This window comes from Prionailurus viverrinus, chromosome C2, assembly GCF_022837055.1.
Source record: "Prionailurus viverrinus isolate Anna chromosome C2, UM_Priviv_1.0, whole genome shotgun sequence".
Classification (NCBI taxonomy): domain Eukaryota; kingdom Metazoa; phylum Chordata; class Mammalia; order Carnivora; family Felidae; genus Prionailurus; species Prionailurus viverrinus.
Window position 1 is genome coordinate 37737702 of NC_062569.1, and position 20762 is coordinate 37758463.

At 38.9% G+C, this 20762-nt stretch overlaps 2 protein-coding genes across 4 annotated transcripts in view; one reads left to right on the top strand and one right to left on the bottom strand.

Annotated features, from left to right (window-relative positions):
• The window catches only part of ATR (ATR serine/threonine kinase), a 104648-nt gene extending 102511 nt beyond the window's left edge, over window positions 1-2137 (bottom strand). Inside the window, exon 1 of one of the 3 annotated variants that reach the window (XR_007155561.1) lies at window positions 1980-2137. Coding sequence is in view for 1 of the 3 variants with exons in the window: in XM_047874592.1 (XP_047730548.1) it covers window positions 1980-2038 (59 nt within the window). In the remaining 2 variants the exon portion in view is untranslated. The remainder of the gene's footprint in view (window positions 1-1979) is intronic. The other 2 variants (XM_047874592.1, XM_047874593.1) reach the window with 2 other exon arrangements.
• A 163-nt stretch (window positions 2138-2300) lies between these two features.
• The window catches only part of PLS1 (plastin 1), a 129018-nt gene continuing 110556 nt past the window's right edge, over window positions 2301-20762 (top strand). Inside the window, exon 1 of the mRNA XM_047874595.1 lies at window positions 2301-2556. The gene's annotated coding sequence lies outside the window, so the exon portion shown is untranslated. The remainder of the gene's footprint in view (window positions 2557-20762) is intronic.

Sequence of the window (20762 nt, forward strand, 5' to 3'; positions counted from 1 at the left end):
GGTAGTGAAAGAAAAAGGCATACTTGGATCAGGCCCCCATTTTTATTACTTTATTAATAACAATGCTTACTTTATTTAATGAAGAACTGTTATCTTTTTGATTTTGCTTCAATTTCTGTGACTCAGTTTTTCTTTTTTTTTTTTTTTTTTAATGTTTTTATCTTATTTTTGAGACAGAGAGAGCACAAGCAGTGGAGGGGCAGAGAGAGAGAGGGAGACACAGAATCTGAAGCAGGCTCCAGGTCTGAGTTGTCAGCACAGAGCCCGAGGTGGGGCTCAAATCCATGAACCGTGAGATCATGACCCGAGCCAAAGTTGGACATTTAACCGACTGAGCCACCAGGTGCCCCTCTGTGACTCAGTTTCTCACTGAATAGTGATAATATTTAGTCCATTTTATATCAGGGAGATTCGGTGAGGCTGAGTAAGCATGAATGAAGCAGTTGCAATGAGAAGATCATGAAAATTAAAAACTATTGTTATACAATTCTCTATCAGTCAGTTTTTCTATTCTTCACTTAGAATGGCTACAATTGAATGAAATGAAAGGTAACTTAAGCTCTGTTGATGTAAGAGGCTATAAATAAATCCAAGATACTATTATTTTTATTAACAATCTCTTAAAGGAAGAAAAAAGAGGGAAGAAAAGTATTAATCAGTTAATTCTACATTAAAACAAGGTGGAGAAAAAATCCTGAACTTAAACATGAAATCTGTACATCAATTTCTTAAAACGAGCACTTGTATTCACGCTACTTTATAAAATGTTAACACAGAATATGCTTGCAACATTCATGCAAAGTGAAATAACACACACAAAACCAGGATAATTCAGTTAAGACATGTGTGGTTCCTTCATTTACCCTCTTATGTGATTGAGGAAAACTAAACATCCTTGTATGGCCAACAAGTAGAGATGAACACAACTGAACCACAGAAAAGAATTAAATATCCTATGGGCTTTGTATCAGTTTTGACTTCGTGTTCTAAGTTTTCAAACAGCCTAAAAAATTCCAGCTGATAGTTCAAGTGCAGTAGTGGTACAAGCCTACAAGCAGTGGGTTACATTTAAAAAAAAAAAAAAAAAAAAAAGGCAAACAAAACAACAACCCTGCCTTCTTTCAGGCCTGGTTGAGGGAAGGTTGCCAGTATGCTGAAGGGGGATGGCAGCCATCAACATCCTACCCTTCTCTTCAGGTAGGACACTGGTTTACCTGATTTTACTCTTCTGTTTACAGAAACAGGCTTTTGCAGATAAAATAAAAATTTAATATATTAAATTATTTCCAAACTTTGGAAACATTCTGTACACGTTTATATTTTGTGGACGTTGTGGCAAGGTCCCTGGGTTTTCTGACTAAAATAACAGACTGGGGGCTGGCTGATCAAATATAGGAGTCACATCTTCAGAACGCCCTATGGTTTCACTTTGAAGAAAGAAACCAACTGCCTTTTCTAGCAATTGGCCTTCTTTGCACAAAAAGAGAACTGGTGATTTTTCTTCTAAAAGAAGCAATTTGGGTCAAAACGTAAAGCTAAAAACCCAATTCCTCCACGAGCGATCACAGAAAATAGAAATTGGGGAAAGTTCGTGGGTCAAGTCCCTCATCTATGGACATAGGTTTGTGGGAAGCAAATAAGTACAGAAAGTGGCCAAAAAGTGGTCAGAAGGGACCGTTCCTTCCAGCTGCAGAGGGCAACCCCGGGTTGGGAACAAGCTCCGGGGCGCCGCTCTAGAGCGGTCAGCGAGCGCCTCTCCTCCCCTGGACCTGCTTTCTGAAGGTCTGCGGCGACGACCCGCATATCTTTAACCGCCTAAGGGAGAAGCGCTCAAATCAGTCGCGGAACACATCTACAAGGGCCGGGGTTGACGGGTTCGGAGCAGGCACGCGCGCCGCAGGGGAGGGAGAACACGTGAGATTCCGGCCAGGCCCGTCGAAGGAGGACGCGGGACCCAGAGCGGCCGAGCCTGACCCTACCTTCCCAACTCCCGCAGCGCGGGGATCATAGACGCCAGCTCCAGGCCGTGGTCGCCCATGTTGAGGATGCGCCGCACTCCTCAACGACGCCGACACGGGCTCCCGGCGTCTCCACAGCTACCTCTGGTGGGAAGGCGCGGTATCCGACGGTGGCTCGCCGGGCCCAAAACTCCTCCCGGAAGCCACTGCTGGTGGAGCTCGCCAGGCGCCGCTCTTTCTGCGTAGGACCCGGGGGAGGCCCGGAAGCCGAAAGGGGGTGGGGCAAGCAGGCAGAGCGCGCTCAGGTTTGGTTTCCTACCGTGTGTCCGACGTAGGGAGGAAGGCGGGGCGGGCGAGATTCGTGGCGAGTTTTAGTTTTCAGCCGCCCTCTTTTGCTACTCCTAGCCTGGGAGGCTCACCGAGGCAAGACCCCTGGTTCTAGAGAAGATATAGGCATGACGGGCACCAGCCTTGCCTCGCTCGCATCACAAACGTGAGAATTGATCTCCCCGTGGTTGAAAGCCCTCAGGTTCCTACCACTCTCCAGGCATCCTTTCTGATGAAAGATAAGAGACTCCTCCCTGTCCTGTTTCAGCAGGTGATTTTCCGCTTGAAGTCACTCAAGCTTCCTTGAGGATATTACCTACCTTTAATATTTAAAAAGGGGTTGAACGTTTTTGCAGGTGTCTTCATCAAATCACCAGCAGTACTGTGTATGATTTATGTCACCGTTATGGGCGTCAATTATCCATGATTTAATTTTTAAAGTAAATCAGTGGATTTGGGCTGTAGACTTGTTTTAGTCCGGCCCAATTTGTTTATTTGAAAAATGGCCATTAGAAGAGACTTAACATGTCAAAATTATGTATCTAATCAGGCAAAGCTATGCAGTGTGTTTACATTTGATCCATGGTACAAGAGGATAATTGTTGGTACAGTAGCTGAAAAGAAACATCAAAGTGATGGAATGACAGCCAAATATGCTCTTGCCTCAGGGATTTTGCATTTGCTGTACCTTCTGCCCTAATCTTGAACACTCCTCTCTTTCGTCACTCCTTTTCAGATGTTTGCTGAAATGTCACCGGAGAGCCTCATATAGTATGTAGCACACTTACACTCTTTTCCACTCCATTCTGCTTTATTTTTCTTCAAAGCCCTTAGAACCAAATTATACGTTACATATTATTTATTGACTGCCTCCTCCAATTAGACAATAAACTCCTGAGAGCAGTATCTTGTCTTATTCACTGCTTAGATACCCACGACCTAGAATAGTGCCTGGCACGTAGTGTTCAGTAAGTATTTATTAAATAGTTGAATGCTAGAGTGAAAAGAACATGGGATTAGGAGTTAGAGGCTCTGCACAAGCTCTTATGCCATCTGCTAGAAATTATATGACCTCAGTAAAATTATTTAACCTCTCTGCACTTCAGTTTTTCATCTATCAAATAGGATTAATAATATCTACCTCACAAGATTATGGTAAAGATTAAATAACAGGTAATAGAGGTAATAGAGTCACAGGCCCTATTACCCTATTACCCACAGACCCTTCACTAAGACCCTTTTCTTAGTAAAGTAAGGGAGATATACAGTATATGCCAACAAAGATGAATCTTGACAATAACGAGTGAAAAAAGCAAATTGCAAAGGGATACATAATAGTATTGTATTATATGTCATTTTAAAACCACAAAATAAGACTTTGCGCAAGGTGCGTATACATACATATATAACAAAACTATAAAAACATGGCTGGGAAGGGTATATATCAACTCTAGGAGAGTTGTACCCCTAGAGAGAGAGAGAGAGAGAGAGAGAGAGAGAAGGGAGTGACATGATGACGTTTCAACTTATCTGTGAGGATTTTCTTTTAATAGGATCTGAATTAATCATGGCAAATTTAGGGGCGCCTGGGTGGCTCTGTCGGTTGAACGTTCGACTTCGGCTCAGGTCATGATCTCCCAGCTTGTGAGTTGGAGCCCCCCCATCGGGCCCTGTGCTGACAGCTCAGAGCCTGGAGCCTGCTTCAGACTCTGTCTCCCTCTCTCTCTGCCTCTCCCCTGCTTGCACTTCTCTCTCAAAATAAATAAACATTGAATTTTAAAAAATCATGGAAAATTTAACATTTGTTGTATTTGCATGGGTGTTATATTACTATTTGTATCTGTATGGTTATGATACTCCAAAATTTTTAAAAAGTAAATATACTTTTTTAAAGCTTGGATTAGATTATACATAGGAAAGGTTTATCAACGAAAAAGTAGCAAATGTTAGATACTATTTTTCAATCATATGAAGAAAGATTATAAAAATTATAATGTTATATGGAAGACAACAACTGAATAGCATTAGGATTCCGAAAGAGTATATATTAGAAACAATAGAGCTTTGAGAATCCAGTTTAATTCAAAAAGTTATTTTTAGGCAAGATATTTTGTTAGATACTTCTGTGACACAAAGAGGAGGACAATAAAGTCAGTCTCAAATAGTGTGCAAACTTTAGATATATAAGGGCATCATATGAACTCAGAAAATTAGAAGTAAAGCAGAATCTGATGAATGCCACAAGAAATAAAAACAACATGTACTGGAAAAATAGAAGAGGAAGAGATTAAGTATACTCTAGAGAGGAAGTGGACCAGGAAGTTCCTCAAGGATAATGTGGCACCACATCTGAGATGGGACATGAAGAATAAACAGGATATGAAGAGGCAAAGACTGGAGAAGAAGAATATTTTCTAATAAGAGGCAGCGGTATGAACAAAAAGCATATGGAGGGAGAGACTAGTGATCCAGTTCAGCTGATGTTAGGGAACATTTAGAGTGGCCCAATTGAGATACTTGTACAAATCTCAGTAAGCTCTGGAGAGGCACTGGAAGATTTTATATAAAATGACAGTCAAAGATACACTCAAATCAGGCAGAGTGGTGCAGGACACAACAACAGGACAGTAGCAGATCAAGAAATCAAGCTTCTTTAGCAGTAGATCAATAAATGAGCAATTGTCATTATAAGCAGACATCCTCCCTTAAGGTATTCATATATTTCTCTCCCCCAGCACACTTTTTGAGTTTTTCGTACAAGCTAATTCTATTTCTTCACCTCCCACTCAAATCCTAAACCTATATGAACTATTCCCTCTGCCTTATTTGCTTCTCTTAAATGCTTCTCACCAAAGTCACAGTGACTTTCATACAGCTTCCTTCAAAAGATGTTGATCAGGGACCTGGCTGACTCAGAAGAGCATGTAACTCTTGGTCTCAGGATCATGAGTTCCAGCCCCACATTGGGTGCAGAGAGCACCTAAATAAATAAAACTTAAAAGATGTTAACCAGTCCTTTCCTTTCGTGACCCCTCAGCAGCGTTTGACAGTGTAGATGAGTGCCTTTATCTTAGGACACTTTCTCCCTTTGGCCTATGTTACTCACTTGTTAGCAACGCTTACTTTGCCATTCAACTGCTGTTATTCCTCAGGATTCTAACTTAACTTCCTTTCTCTTTTTATTCCTACGTGACCTCATTCACTTTTCAGACTTCAGTTAGTTTTCCACCTGCTTATTACTCCCAAATTCAGATCTCTCTCTGAGCTTTCTATTTCATATGCCTAACTTTGTACTGGATTTTTCATCTTAAATTTTTCTCTGGTGCTTTTTTTTTAAGTTTATGTATTTATTTTGAGAGATAGCACTAGCAAGAAAGGGGCAGAGAGAGAGAGAGGAAGAGAGAGAATCCCAAGCAAGCTCTGTGCTGTCAGCGCAGAGCCCAAAATGGGGCTCAGACTCACAAACCATGAGAACATGACCTGAGCTGAAATCGAGAGTTGGATGCTTAACCGACTGAGCCACCCAGGTGTCCCCTAGGTCCTTTTTTGTGTGTGTGTTTAACTTTTTAATATGGAAGGTTTCAAATATATACAAAAGTAGAGGGAATAGAATAAGGAACCACCCAACTTCGACAATTGTCACAAATGGCCAGTCTTTGTTTCATCCATCACCACCCCTCCCATTTCCCCCCTCCCTAATTGTATTATTTTAAAGAAAATCTCCAGCATCTAATGAATTTATCTACAGATACTTCAGTTTGCATCTCTTAAAGATAAGGACTAGGGGTGCCTGGGTGTCTGTATTCTTCAACCCCCCCCCCCTTTTATTCTTAGGGGAGTGGAATGTGGGGATGGGGAGAGTGAGTCAGAAAGCAGAGAGGATGAGGTAGGTGAATCCTGTCCTTGAGACCTTGGTATTTCCTAAGCCCAGTGTCTCATTCAGGTTGACAGGGGGGCACCAACCAATGTCTTAGAAGTTTCAGCCCACATGTGTATAGAATTGTCTGTCCCCTTTGATGATTAAAACTAGGGAGGAAAATGACCACCAGGTGGCACCAGAACCCAAGTGTGAGCAAAATGGACTTGGTTCTCAGAAGTCCAAACTCCTGGCTGCTCTGCAAGTTCCATCATAATGTGTTGCACTTTTTTTTTTACTCCGTTTATGGTATTATGTCAGGATTTTACTGAATAATTCACATCATAAAATATACGCTAAAATAGAAATCTTAAGGAAATGAGATAAAAATACAAACAATTTTACAAGTTGATTTCTACACTGGAATGGACTTCAATATACACTTCCTTGGTACATGCTACTTGAAATTTGCATTTTAAATACTTTTTAATAATTTTCATTTTTTCCCAATTTTATTGAAAAATAACTGACACATTTACTGTGTAATTTTAAGGCATACCACATAATGGTTTTATTTACATATACTATGAAATGATTACCACAATAGGTTCAGCTAACATCATCTTAACCTACAGATACAATAAGAAGAGGGGCACCTGGGTGGCTCAGTTGATTAATTGTCTGACTTTGGCTCAGGTCATGATCTTGCGGTTCAAGAGTTCGAGCTCTGCGTTGGGCTCTGTTCAGAGCCTGGACCCTGCTTCAGATTCTGTATTTCCCTCTCTGCCCCTCCCCTGCTTGTGCTCTGTCTCTCTCTCTCAAAGATAAATAAACATTAAATAATAAAAAAAAAATAGATACAATAAAAATAAAAGAAGAATAAAAGAAAAAAATATTTTCTCCCTGCGATGAGAACTCTTAGGATTTACTCTGTTAACAACTTCCCTATATACCATACAGCAGTATTAGCTATAGTCATCATGTTGTACATTATATTCCTAGTACTTATTTATCTTACTGGTAGTTTGTACCTTTTGGCTACCTTCCTCTATTTTCCCTATTACTACCCCCTGCCTCTGCTAACCACAAATATGATCTCTTTTCCTGTGAATTTGGTGGGATTTTGTTTGTTTAAATTCTACATGTAAGTGAGATCATATAGTATTTGTCTTTCTCTGTCTGACTTATTTCATTTAGCATGATGCCTTCAAGATACATCCATGTTGTCAGAAATGGTAGGATATCTTTTCTACTGTAAATAATGCTGCTATGAACATAGGAGTGCAGATATCTTTTCAAGTTAGTGTTTTCATTACCTCAGGATATATTCCCAGAAGTGGAATTGCTGGATCATATGGTAGCTCTATTTTTAATTTTTTGAGAATCCTCTGTACTCTTTCGTAATAACTGTACCAATTTACAATCCCGATGACAGTGCACAAGGCTGCCCTTTTCTCCATATCCATGCCAATATTTGTTGTCTCTTGTCTTTTTGATAATGGCCATGCTAACAGGAGTGAAGTGATATCTCACTGTGGTTTTAATTTGCATTTCCCTAGTTACTAGTGATGTTGAGCATCTTTTCAGGTACCAGTTGGCCCTAGATGTATCTTCTTTGGCGAAATGTTTATTCAGGTCTTTTACCCATTTTTTCCTCTTTCTTTCTTTCTTCTCTCTTTCTTTCTTCCTTTTTTTTTTTTTTTTTTTTTTGAGAGAAAGAGGCAGAGGGAGATGGGCAGAGGGAGAGAGAGAGAGAGAGAGAGAGAGAGAGAATCTAAAGCAAGCTCCACACTCAGTGCAGAGCCCTACGCGGGGCTTGATCTCATGACTTTGAGATCAGAGATCATGACCTGAGCCCAGATCAAGGGTCGACTGCTTAACCTATTGAGCCACCCAGGTGTTCCCACCCATTTTTTAATTGGGTTATTTGTTGTCTTGTTGTTGAGTTCTATGATCTCTTTCTTTTCTTTTAAGTTTATTAACTTATTTTTGAGAGAGAGAGCACAAGCGCAGGAGGGGCAGAGAGAGAGAGGGAGACACAGAATCCAAATTGGGCTTCAGGTTCTGAGCTGTCAGTGCAGAGCCTGATGTGGGGCTTGAACCCACTAACTGTGAAATCATGACCTGAGCCAAAGTTGGACCCTTAACTGACTGAGTCACCCAAGTGCCCTGTATGAGCTCTTTCTATATTTTGGATACCAACCCCTTGTCAGGTATATGGTTTGCAAAAATGTTTTCCCAAATAATGGATTGTCTTTCATTTTGTTGATGATTTTATTTTTATTTTATTTATTTTTTATTTTTTGCTGTGCAAAAGCTTTTTAGTTTGATGTAATCTCACTTATTTATTTTCTGTTTTGTTGCTTGTGGTCTAGATGTCATATCCAAAAATTGTAATGTATTATTTTTCATTTATAGTTTTGTTGATTTGGGTCCTTTCTCTCCCTCTCTCTTTTTTTTTTCCTTTTCATTAATCTATTGTATGTATTGTATGTATTGTAATGTATTATTTTTCATTTATAGTTTTGTTGATTTGGGTCCTTTCTCTCTCTCTCTTTTTTTTTTTTTTTTTCTTTTCATTAATCTAGCTAGGGGTTTGTCAGGTTTATCTTTTCAAAGAACCAATTCTTAGTTTGGTTAATCTTTTCTGTTATTTTTCTTTTCTTTTCTTTCTTTCTTTCTTTCTTTCTTTCTTTCTTTGTTTCTTTCTTTTTTTCCTGCATTCATATTTATTATGCCCTTTCCTCTGCCAACTTTGGGCTCAGTTTGTTCTTTTTCTAGTTCCTGAAGGCATAGAGTTAGGTTGTTTATTTGGGATCTTTTCTTGCTTCTTAATGTAGGTGTATATTGTTAACTGGTTTTGCTGCATCCCAGTAGTTCTGGTATGTTGTGGTTCCATTTTTCTTACTGTTTTATTTTCTCTTTAATTTCTTCTTTCATCCATTTGTTGTTCAAGAGAGTGTTGTTTAATTTTCTTGTGTTTGTGAATTTCCAATTTTCTTATTGATTTCTGTTTTCATGTCATTGTGGTCAGGGAAGATACTTGGTATGATTTCAGTCTTCTTGAATTTTGTGACCTGACATATGGTCATTCCTAGAAAATGTTCCATGTGTGCTTGAGAAGAATATATATCCTGCTTTTGTTGGATAGAATGTTCTGTATATGTGTTCGTTAGTTCCACTTGGTCAATAGCATTGTTCAAATACACTTTTCCTTATTGATTCTGTGTCTGGATGATCTATCCATTGTAGAAAGTGGGATATTAAAGTCCTCAACTATCATTATATTACTGTTTATTTCTCCTTTTAGCTCTGTTAGTTTTTGCTTTATGTATTTAGGTGCTCTGATGTTGGGCATATAAATATTTACAATTATTATATCTTCATGATGTATTAACCTCCATTATTATGTAATGACCTTCTTTGTCTCTTTACCATTTGTAGTGTAAAGCGTACTGTTTCTGATATAAGTATAGCTACCCCTGCCTTTTTGGCTATTTTTGCTTAAAATGGCTTTTTCCATAATTTCACTCTTAGTCTATATGTCTTTAAGGCTAAAGTGAGTCTTTTGTAGGTAGCATGTTGTTGGATCTTTTCTTGTTGTTTATTTAAATCCATTCAGCCATTCTATGTCTTTTGAGTAGAGAGTTCATCTATTTGTTTAAAGTAATTATGACAGGTAAGGGCTTATTATTGACATTTTGTTGTTTTTCCAGTCGTTTTCCAGATCTGTTGTTCCTTGTTCCTTATCATGCTTTCTTTTTTTTGTGTGTTTTGAAGTCTTTTGGTATCAGTATGCTCTGGCTTTTTTTTTTTTAAAGAGTTTTTTTTTATTTTTTTTTATTTTTCAATATATGAAATTTATTGTCAAATTGGTTTCCATACAACACCCAGTGCTCATCCCAAAAGGTGCCCTCCTCAATACCTATCACCCACCCTCCCTGCCCTCCCACCCTCCATCAACCCTCAGTTTGTTCTCAGTTTTTAAGAGTCTCTTATGCTTTGGCTGTCTCCCACTCTAACCTCTTTTGCTCTGACTTTTTTATTGTATTCTTTTGTGTGATTACTACAAGATTTTCCCTTGTGGGTACTATGAAGCTTACATAAAATAGCTTAAACTTTTAACACCTATGTTTAAATTTGTAACAACTTAATTTTAATAGAATTTATATACTTGACACTTCTTGTCCCCCTCATCTTTTAAGTTATTGCTATGACAATTTACATTTTTTATATTGTGTAATTAAGAATAGATTATTGTATTTATGGTTATTTTCTCTAAGTTCATTTTTTTAACTTTTAAACTAGAGTTGTGAGTTATGTACCACTATTACCACATTATAGAATCTAACTATGCTTTTGTATTTACCATTACCAGTGAGATTTATGCTACCTATTTGTGTTTTTATGATGTTAATAGTGTTATTTTACTTCTATTCAAAAAACTACCTTTAGCATTTCTTGTAGGGCAGGTCTGGTGGTAATGAATTTTTTCAGCTTTTGTTTGTTTAGGAAAGACTTTGTCCCTACTTCATTTCTGAAGGACAACTTTACTGTTTAGAGAATTCTTTTTTTTAAATGTTTTTATTTACTTTTGAAAGAGAGAGAAGGGGGGGTGAGAGAGAGAGAGAAAGAGAGAGAGAGTGTGCACGTGCACAAGCAGGGAAGGGGCAGATACAGAGGGAGACACAGAATCCAAAGCAGGCTCCAGGCTGTGAGCTGTTAGTGCAGAGCCCAATGTGAGGCTCTAAGTCACAAACCAAGAGATCATGACCTAAACTGAAGTCTTACACTCAACTGACTGAGCCATCCAGGCACCTCTGGTTAGAGAAGTCTTGGTTAACAGTTACTTTCTTTCAATTTTTGAATGTCATCCCATTCTCTTCCTGGCCTGAAAAGTTTCTGTTGAGAAACCCACCTACAGTCTTATGGAGTTTCCTTATATGTCACATCCTTTTTTCTCTTGCTGCTCTTAAAATTCTTTGTCTTTGACTTTTGACACTTTAATTACAATGTCTCATTGTTAACTCTATTCAGGGTCAACATATTTGGAATCCTTTGGGCCTCATGAATCTAGATGCTCATTTCTCTCCTCAGGTTCAGGAGGTTTTCCATCATTATTGTTTTAAATATACTTTCTGTCCCTTTCTCTTTCTCTTCTTCTAGAATTCCCATAATGTGAATGTTGTTTCTTTTCATTGTGTCCCATAATTGCCATAGGCTTTCTTTACTCTTTTTGATTCTTTTTTTTTTTTCCCCCCTCCTCTGAGTTATTTCAAATGTCCTATCCTCTGGGTCACTGATTCTGTCTTCTCTATGGTCAAGTCTATTTTTGAAACTATTAAATTTTTCAATTCAGTTATTGTATTTTTCAGCTTTAGGATTTCTGTGTTTTTTGTTTCTTTGTTTAATGGTTGCTATTTTTTTGTCAATTCTCTTGCTTTGTTCACGCATAGTTTTTCTAATTTTGTTTAGTTATCTGTGTTTTCCTGTAGTTCACAAAACATCCTTAAGAGGATTATTCTGAATTCTTTGTCTTACAGCTCATAAATCTCCATTTCTTTAGGGTCAATTATTGGACCTTTATTGATTTCCTTGCTGGTATTGTATATAGATGATTTTTTGTGATCTTTGATTCCTTACATTTTATCTCTGCATTTGAGAGATGGGGCTCCCCTTCTAGACTTCTCAGGTTTGCTTTGGCAGAAACAGTTCTCTTCACTAGCTCAGTTTGGTTTCTGGGTATATCTGCTTGTGATGTCTGGGTGGATGGGGCCGGCTATTACAGTATAGTTTGGAAGAAGGCAAGTGTTTGAGCTCTAAGGATGGGGAAGGGGGTGTATGCCACTGACTGAGAACAGTTGGGTAGGATTGCAGGCTTGGCTCCCTACCCAAGTAAGGTTGCAGGATGGGTTCTGAGGATGCCTAAATTCTCTAGCCAGGCTAATTAAGTGGTTGGGTATATTCAGTAGTAGATAGGGCTATGAATTAGCTTTCCTACCCTGGCAGAGTAGCAGGCCAGAGCCCAGGGCCTGTGTACTTCATTGTTTGGGGGCTCAAATCAGGCCTGAGTATGCTGTGAATTCCCTGGTCAGGTGAGAAGGCCGTTTTTGCTGTGCAGATGAGGAAGTCATGGGCTGTGCTCATTATTCATGCGCCACTGTATGTAGAGCTGTTAAATGGGCTGTGCAGCTTCCTGTGTGCTCCAGTTAAGCTTTCTGATCAGACAGGTTGAAAGCTGTAATCAGCAATGAGCAGGGCTATGAATTAGATTTCCTGCCCAGAGGGCAGCAGAAGCTCTAAAACTGGAAAAGCTCTTTGTTTGTTGTCCCAGATCAAGGGAACCTATACCCCATGTTCTCTGGCTAAATAGTGCTATTAGCTTTGCTCTGCAAATTGTCAGCTTTGTCTGCCTCTCTCTCTGCTTGAGTGCCCCTGGGCCACACAGCTTTCAGGTGTTTTCATAGACCTTCTGGTCAAATGGGGCTGGGAGTCACTCTCCAAGGTGGGTAGGGCTGTGGCTCATCTCTTTTCTTGGGCATGACAAATTGGGTTCTAGGGCCAGCAAAACTCCTCATTTGAGGATCCAAATCAGGCAGGTCTGTACTTCACGAGGTTCCCTGGTCAGCGTGTCCCTGACTTGGTTCTGTAGATGAGCAAATCCGCCGGTTGGGATTACTACTTGGGCATAGCAGTTACGGACATGGTTTGCCAAGATCCATGTGCTGGTTGTTGCAAGCCCTTCCTCCTTCTTCGTCACAGTCATATTCCCAGGGCTGGGCCCCACAGATTTCCCTGTAATTCCTGTGGTGTAAGATCAGAGTAGGGACTCCCCAAAAGTGACCCACAGTGCTGGGGAAGGCTGGTGTTCCCTTGGGGCTTTCTTTTCCCACTGGAAGAACTGAAAGGTCAGGAGAGGCTGCACCACATGGTGCTGGACTTTCCCGAGTGGCAATACATTCAATGTGTAGCTGCTTCTCTTTTCTAATGCAGTCTGTCTTGGTCTCTGAGGTGTATGAGGATGCTTCAGCCTAGCCCCTGTGTTCTAGGGTTCTCTCAATGGTGTCTTGTTCTTGAATAGAATGTTGCTCTTCTTGTGAGGGGGAACGATGTCAGGAACAACTTATGTTGCTGTCTTAGTGACATCACTCTAATAATTTTCATTTTCATTTTATTTTATTTTAATTTATTATTATTCTTTTAATCAATACTTTATTCATTTAGTTTTATTTTAGACAGAGAGAGCATGCATGAGTGGGGGAGAGGGACAGAGGGAGAGAGAATCTTAATCAGGCTCCACGCTCAGCATAGAGCCACACACTGGGCTCCATCCCATGACCCTGGGATCATGACCTGAGCCAAAATCAAGAGTCAGACACTCAACCAACTGAACCATCCAGGCATCCCAATTTTTATTTCTTTTAAGTTTATTTATTTATTTTGAGAGAGAGAGAGAGAGAGCAGGAGCTGGTGGGGAGCAGAGAGGGAGGGAGAGAGAGAATCCCATGCAGGCTCCTCACTGTCAGCACAGAGCCTGACTCAGGGTTTGATCTCATGAACAGTGAGATCATGACCTGAGCCTAAATTGAGAGTCAGACACTCAACCAACCGAGCCACCCAGGTGCCCCTGGAGTTGTTTTACACAGCAGACGGAGCACACTTTTACAACCAAAATACGATTATGCCATTCCCCTGCTTCAAAAATAATTTTGACAATATGTGTTGAATATTGTCAGACAGATTGATGGGTAAAAAGGGGCACATATCTATTGGTTGTAATAGGATAAAACCTACATTGACATAGCAGGTCAACATTCTGAAACTTAATAACTCAGAGTGAATGATCCTGTACAGCCAAACTGCATTAACAGACTTGTCCCATTTAGTAGAAACCTTGAAAAAAACAAATTACAAAAACCATCTAGTTCTCACAGAGGAACTTACAATATTTAAAAAACTTAAGCATAAAGCTGTTTGTCTTTCTATCATTGTGGCAATCTCACATCTACTAAGGCTATATAATAGAACTAGTGTATTTGGAGATGATTCAGAAATAAGGCCATGGAATACTTTCTCATATAGCAAGGATATCTTTATCTCAGTAATGAATTGTTATCATTTTTTTAAATTTTTTTTATTTTTGGGACAGAGAGAGACAGAGCATGAATGGGGGAGGGGCAGAGAGAGAGGGAGACACAGAATCGGAAACAGGCTCCAGGCTCTGAGCCATCAGCCCAGAGCCCGACGCGGGGCTCGAACTCACGGACCGCGAGATCGTGACCTGGCTGAAGTCGGACGCTTAACCGACTGCGCCCCCCAGGCGCCCAGAATTGTTATCATTTTTATTGCTAAACTCTTAAGTATGACCTTAAGATTATATCTAATTTGTTTGAGTGATAGTGATTATTTGGGGTTTTTTTGTTTGTTTTTTTAATTTAATTTAATTTTTAAATATATATATTTTTAAAATTTTTTTTAACATTTATTTATTTTTGAGACAGAGAGAGAGCATGAACAGGGGAGGGTCAGAGAAAGAGGGAGACACAGAATCTGAAACAGGCTCCAGGCTCTGAGCTGTCAGCACAGAGCCCGACGCGGGGCTCGAACCCACGGACCGCGAGATCATGACCTGAGCCGAAGTCGGATGCTCAACCAACTGAGCCACCCAGGCGCCCCTAATTTAATTTTTAAGTAGGCTCCATGCCCAGCATGGAGCCCAATACAGGGCTTGAACTTACAACCCTGTGATCAAGACCTGAACTGAGATCAAGAGTCAGATGCTTGGGGCGCCTGGGTGGCGCAGTCGGTTAAGCGTCCGACTTCAGCCAGGTCACGATCTCGCGGTCCATGAGTTGGTAGCCCCGGCGTCAGGCTCTGGGCTGATGGCTCGGAGCCTGGAGCCTGTTTCTGATTCTGTGTCTCCCTCTCTCTCTGCCCCTCGCCCGTTCATGCTCTGTCTCTCTCTGTCCCAAAAATAAATAAACGTTGAAAAAAAATTTTAGAAAAAAAAAAAAAGAGTCAGATGCTTAACCACCTCAGCCACCCAGGTGCCCTGTGCAGGTAGTGATTATTTGTATTTTCAGTCATCACTTTTACTTTTCTCAATATACTTTTATCTGTTACAAATGTCATTATCCTCCCACTAGTTCTTTAATGTAAATATGGGGCACCTGGGTGGCTCAGTCAGTTGAGTGTCCGACTTCAGTTCAGGTCATGATCTCATGGTTCATGGGTTTGAGCCCCGTGTTGGGATCTGTGCTAACACTTCAGAGCCTGGAGCCTGCCTCGGATTCTGTGTGTGTGTGTCTCTCTCTCTGCCCCTCCCCTGCTCACACTCTATCTCTGTCAAAAATAAATAAACATTAAAAAAAATTATAGTGTAAATAAATCCAGAAGGAAGAAGATTCTGAGTTCTCAAGCTTGGGCATGCTTTAGAATCACCTGGAGGGCTTATTAAAAATGGATTCCTGAGTCTCAGCTCCAGAGATTCTGATTCAGTGGGTCTGAAAGGGAACTCAGTAATTTTGCTTTCACATGATGCTGATGCTGCTTGTCCGTAGACCACACTTTGAGTTAGCACTGTGTTAGAGCAGTGGTTCTCAACCTTGACTACACATTGAAATTTGTGGGTGGGAAGCTTTTAAAAAGTATTTGGGCACTTCTAGAGATTTTGATTTGATTGGTTTAGGGTAAGGTACTTAGGTATATATTTATATGCATTTCTCTAGTTATCAGCAAGTTCAAGCATCTGGTTGTATGTCTATTGTCATTTGGATTTCTTTTTCTCTAAATTACCTACTCAGGACTGTATGTGTTTTTAACTTGGTTGTGTCTTTTTATTGACTTATAGAAACATTTTAATGTATTATAGATATTAACTATTTTCTGATTTATATTCTGAGAATATTTACTCTCAGTCTGTCTCTTGGTTCTTGTCACAGAAACTTTAATTTTTATCATATCAAATATATCTTCCTTTATATCTTCTGGGTTTTGAGTCTTGCTTAGGAAGGTTAACCTCATAGTTAAACGTGTTTTTCTGTACTTTAATTCCGTGGTATTCGTTTTCTCATTTATTTACTGATCAATGTTGAGAAAGACAACTTGTTAAACAGATGGATAGTGCATTTGTCAGGATTGAAGTCTCTTTTGCTAGTTTAAGAATAAAGAGGTTTGTTAAGAGATATAGATAATTTACAGAATCTTTGGGACTCCATCATGAGGATACAAGTACTCCCCAAATTGCCTATCAAGGCAGCACTAACTCTGAAAGGATCAGGAAGGCTGCTAAAAGATGGTGCTTGCCTCTCTTCTCATACAATTTATTTTCAACCAATGCCTTATATGACTTGGTGGAACCTAAATCATATCTGGAACCCTATCTACAGATGGATGTGGGAAATGTAGAGTCTGGCTTTCCAGGAAGGTATCCAAGAAGAGAGTTGGGGCAATCCACAGAATCTGTTAATATGTTACTGACTGATCCATAATTTCTCATTAATCTGTATGCCCTTGTCTTCATAGATGAAAATATATTTGGGGACAGTCAGTAGTCTCTGCCACATTCCAAAACTCTTTTTCCCATTTTCTATCTCTTCAGTTGATGTTGTACATGATTTTATTTTTTTCAGGTAAGGATGGTCAAGGTGTCGGGGGGAGGATGGGGAAGGTAGTGAGCTGCCCCTGATCATCCTTCTATGCACTCAAGCTGTTTTTTCCAATGCCTGTTAGGCTCACTTCATTCTGGGATAATTACTCAGCTTGATCTTTATCAATTTTTAATTTCTCATCGTCTTTGTTCTGATATCTTGACCATCCATTTAATTTTTTTATCTTAGTCATCAAAATTTTAAATACCTAAATATCTAGTTACACTTTTTGTACATGCAACATCTCGTGTTTCTCTAGTGGTATTAATTATACTTTTCAAATGTCTTCTGATCTCTAGCTCTGTTTTCTCTAATATTAGTAGTAGAAACATACAAATGCTGTCTCTCTTATGGTGATCCTCCCTGCCAAATGTGTGGTAATGTTTAGTTATCTGTTCAGTTTTATATTTTAGAATCTCTGTTCACTTTGCCTTTTGGTTAACTATAGCTGTCCTCTGCCAGTTTGGTGTAAGGAAGAGCACTGGAGAAGTAAGGATATGATGGCAGTTTATCTTTAAGGTGTGAGAGACTCATGTTCTTCCTGGAAGTCTGGAGGTACCTTGGTCACCATTTAGAACCAGTTGGGGAGGTGAAAGTTGTTGACTGGCTTACCTACTCTAAGCCTCTTGCCCTGATTTCTGTCTCTAATGAGTTCCTCAGTGCCTGCCTCCCAATTCTTGATCTGTTAATTTTGAGAGTGCACAGCCTTCCCCTCACTGCTTCTTCCTTTGCTCTGGACTCCTCAATAAGATTTGAGATGAATTTCCCTTCCTTTTACTGAGATATGATCCTCTCTGCAGTCTGTCTTTTCTCAACATTGCTGGTTTGCTGATGGCAGTTTTTATTCTTTTCCTAGGATATTTTTTACTTTTAAAAGTTATCTTCTTGGGGTGCCTGGGTGGCTCAGTCAGTTAAGCATCTGACTTCAACTCAGATCATGACCTTATGGTTCGTGAGTTTGAGCCCCACGTCAGGTTCTGTGCTGACAGCTTGGAGCCTGGAGCCCGCTTCAGATGCTCTTTGCCCCTCCCCTGCCCGCACTCTCTCTCTCTCTCTCAAAAATAAATAAACATTAAAAAAAATAAATAAAACCTATCTTCTCTAATTTTCAAAGGTTTTTATATGGTAAGTAGGATATAGATGTATGTGCTTGTTTAACTATTTTGATCCAATCTATATTAAGTTGTGTTTGTGTGTGTGTGTGTGTGTGTGTGTGTGTGTGTGTGTGAGAGAGAGAGAGAGAGAGAGAGAGAGAGAGAGAGGAAGAGAGAAAGAGAGAGAGAGAGATATTTGCATTATTTTCTGTTTTATTTATGAGATTATTCTTTTTCCTCCAAATGATGTAAAAAAATAATAATGAAGCCAGAGATGAACTGAATATTAGCCCTTTTCACATATAGTTTTCTTCTCTAGTCCCTTATTCTAGGGGAAAAAAATGGGGGTCAAATAAAGTAAATATGTTCCTACATACTTCCTGGTATTACCCAGGGTCATTCAAAACACACCTACTTTTCCTGAAATGGGAGGTAAAATTGGTACCCATAAGTAGCCCTCGATTAGGATCAGGGCTGTGTAGCAGTTGGGTATTATCGTCATAAACATTTCAGAAACTATCAGGCTCTAGGGAACTAACACTGACCACATTCACTTAGACTCACTTTATAACCCAGAATGCTTGGTGGGTTTTTTTTTTCCATTTAGAGTTTGGGATATATTATAACTTGGAGGGGTTACTTGTGATAATAACACATATTTGGAGTAGGATTCGAGCTGGAATCCTTTCTTCACTGTTTGTTCACACTCTGTTACTCAATTTTTCTGAATCTCCACTTTTGTCCTTGTGAGCATTAAAATGTGGTGAAGAACAAAAGGTTCTTGCAGCAGCTAGGACATAGAAAACATGGAACAGGCATTAGAGATGGTCGTGAAGATGATGGTGGTGGTAAATTTCTGCTCTTTCTGGTCTCCTTCCCAGTATCAATAAGCCTGGAAAATAAATTAATAATCCAGAGGCTCCTTGGGAAATGTGGAATCAGCAAAGATGGTCTTTAAATAAAGTACAATTTTCAATATAATTTTTATTTAATTTTCATGTAGTTGTCTTTATTTCGAGAAAAATAATTACTATTTTGTGCCTCTGTTTTCTCACCTATAAAATGAGGATAACTTATTAGGGTTGTCATGGATATTCAATGAGAAAACATTATAAAGTGCTTAAAACAAGGACTGACACATATTAAGAGCACAATAACTTCGCTATGTTATTATTAATATTAATATATTACTAATATTTTATATACACTGTAGAAGAGACAGAAAATTATCCCTATTTTGATTTATGTCGGTGCTTTTATATTTTTCAACCAAAAGTTGGAACACGTGATTGGACATAAATTCACGTGATAAAAAAATATTAAAATTGGGACTATTATGAAAAAATTGGAACATATGGCGATTATAACTAGAGTATATATTTTTGATGATCATAATAATACTTGTGCCCACCAATTATAGCATCTTCTCTCTGTAAATTCTTCCTACCTGATGCCATTATTTCTGTTGATTTTTGATCAATCTGAAGTATGTTGATTTCAAACTATTGCTTTTTTAATTATCAGGGGAACTCTTTTATCAAATAAAATCTCAGAGAATACCTCAATATGAGAATGATAGTGGGCTCTTGGAACTGTAGTCCTTGACCCACAGCCCTGCCTATTTATCATCTCCATGATACCTCAGGCTCCAGAAACACAGTTTGAAAACTTTATTTCTTATTGTTAGAGATATAATCAGTTCAGCAGATAATGGTTTTCTTTATAGTTATTATGCCCTGGTTGTGCATTTCTAATGATATACTTTATTTGCTATTTTATGTTTGTAGATACGCTTGGGAAATACTTTAATCAGCAATACATTTACAAATCACATCTTGGGGTTGTTTACTTTTAGAGATGGGTTGTTTCAGATAGTTTATACTGATTATTTTTTGCTTCTTCCACAGAGGATGAGTTCTCTTTCTTTCTTTCTTGTTTTTTTTTTTTTTTTTGTCTTCCTTTCAAATCAGATTACACCATATCTGAGTTCTATACTTCCTCATGAACTTATCTTGGTCAATATTCCCACCAAGTAAAGACTCATAGGAATATTTGATTAATTATATTCTTATCTTTATTAGGGAATAATTTATGTAAAATAAGTTTCATAAAATTAAAATGCCCAATTTAGTTTTGACAGTTGTATATTCCTTTGAAATCTCCACTACAATTAAGACAAGATTTCCATCATCTCCAAAAGATTTTTACTGCCCTTTTACAGCTCATCCCTCCCTCCATCCGTGGCTGCAGGGGAATATTGATTTGCTTTTTGTCACTATAGGTTAATTGGGACTTCATGTAAATGGAATCAATCCTACTTTTGTCTCTGGTTTCTTCCACTTAGTGTAATAATTTTGAGATTTATTTATGTTGAAGACTCTATGAGTAATTCTTTCCTTTTTTGTGGGGTTGTATTGTATTGCATAGATATACCACAGTTTGTTTAGCCATTCACCTGTTGGGTTCCTTCTGGTTTGGGGCTATTGTGAAACAAAGCTGCTATGAACATTGGTGTTTAAGTCTTTGTGTAAATATACGTTTTAATTTCTTTTGGGTAATACCTATGAGTGGAATGGCTGAGTTACATGGCAGAGGTGTGTTTAATTTTTTAAGAAATATTTTGTGAGAACTTATGTACTCAAGTCTTCCTGTGTATCTGGGCTCAGATAAGGATACTAAATCCACTGATTTCTCTAGGTGGAAGGCAAGTAGAAATCCTTATCAGCCCATTTATTTCCATATTTAATTGCTTATCACTTACTTTGGGTTCCTAAAATGATTTCAACAGCCTTCTTTCTTCTTCGTCTCTCCAGCCCTGCTGATACCATTTCAGGATTTCTTGGGTACCTATTTTGTACCCAGTACTGCACTAGACACT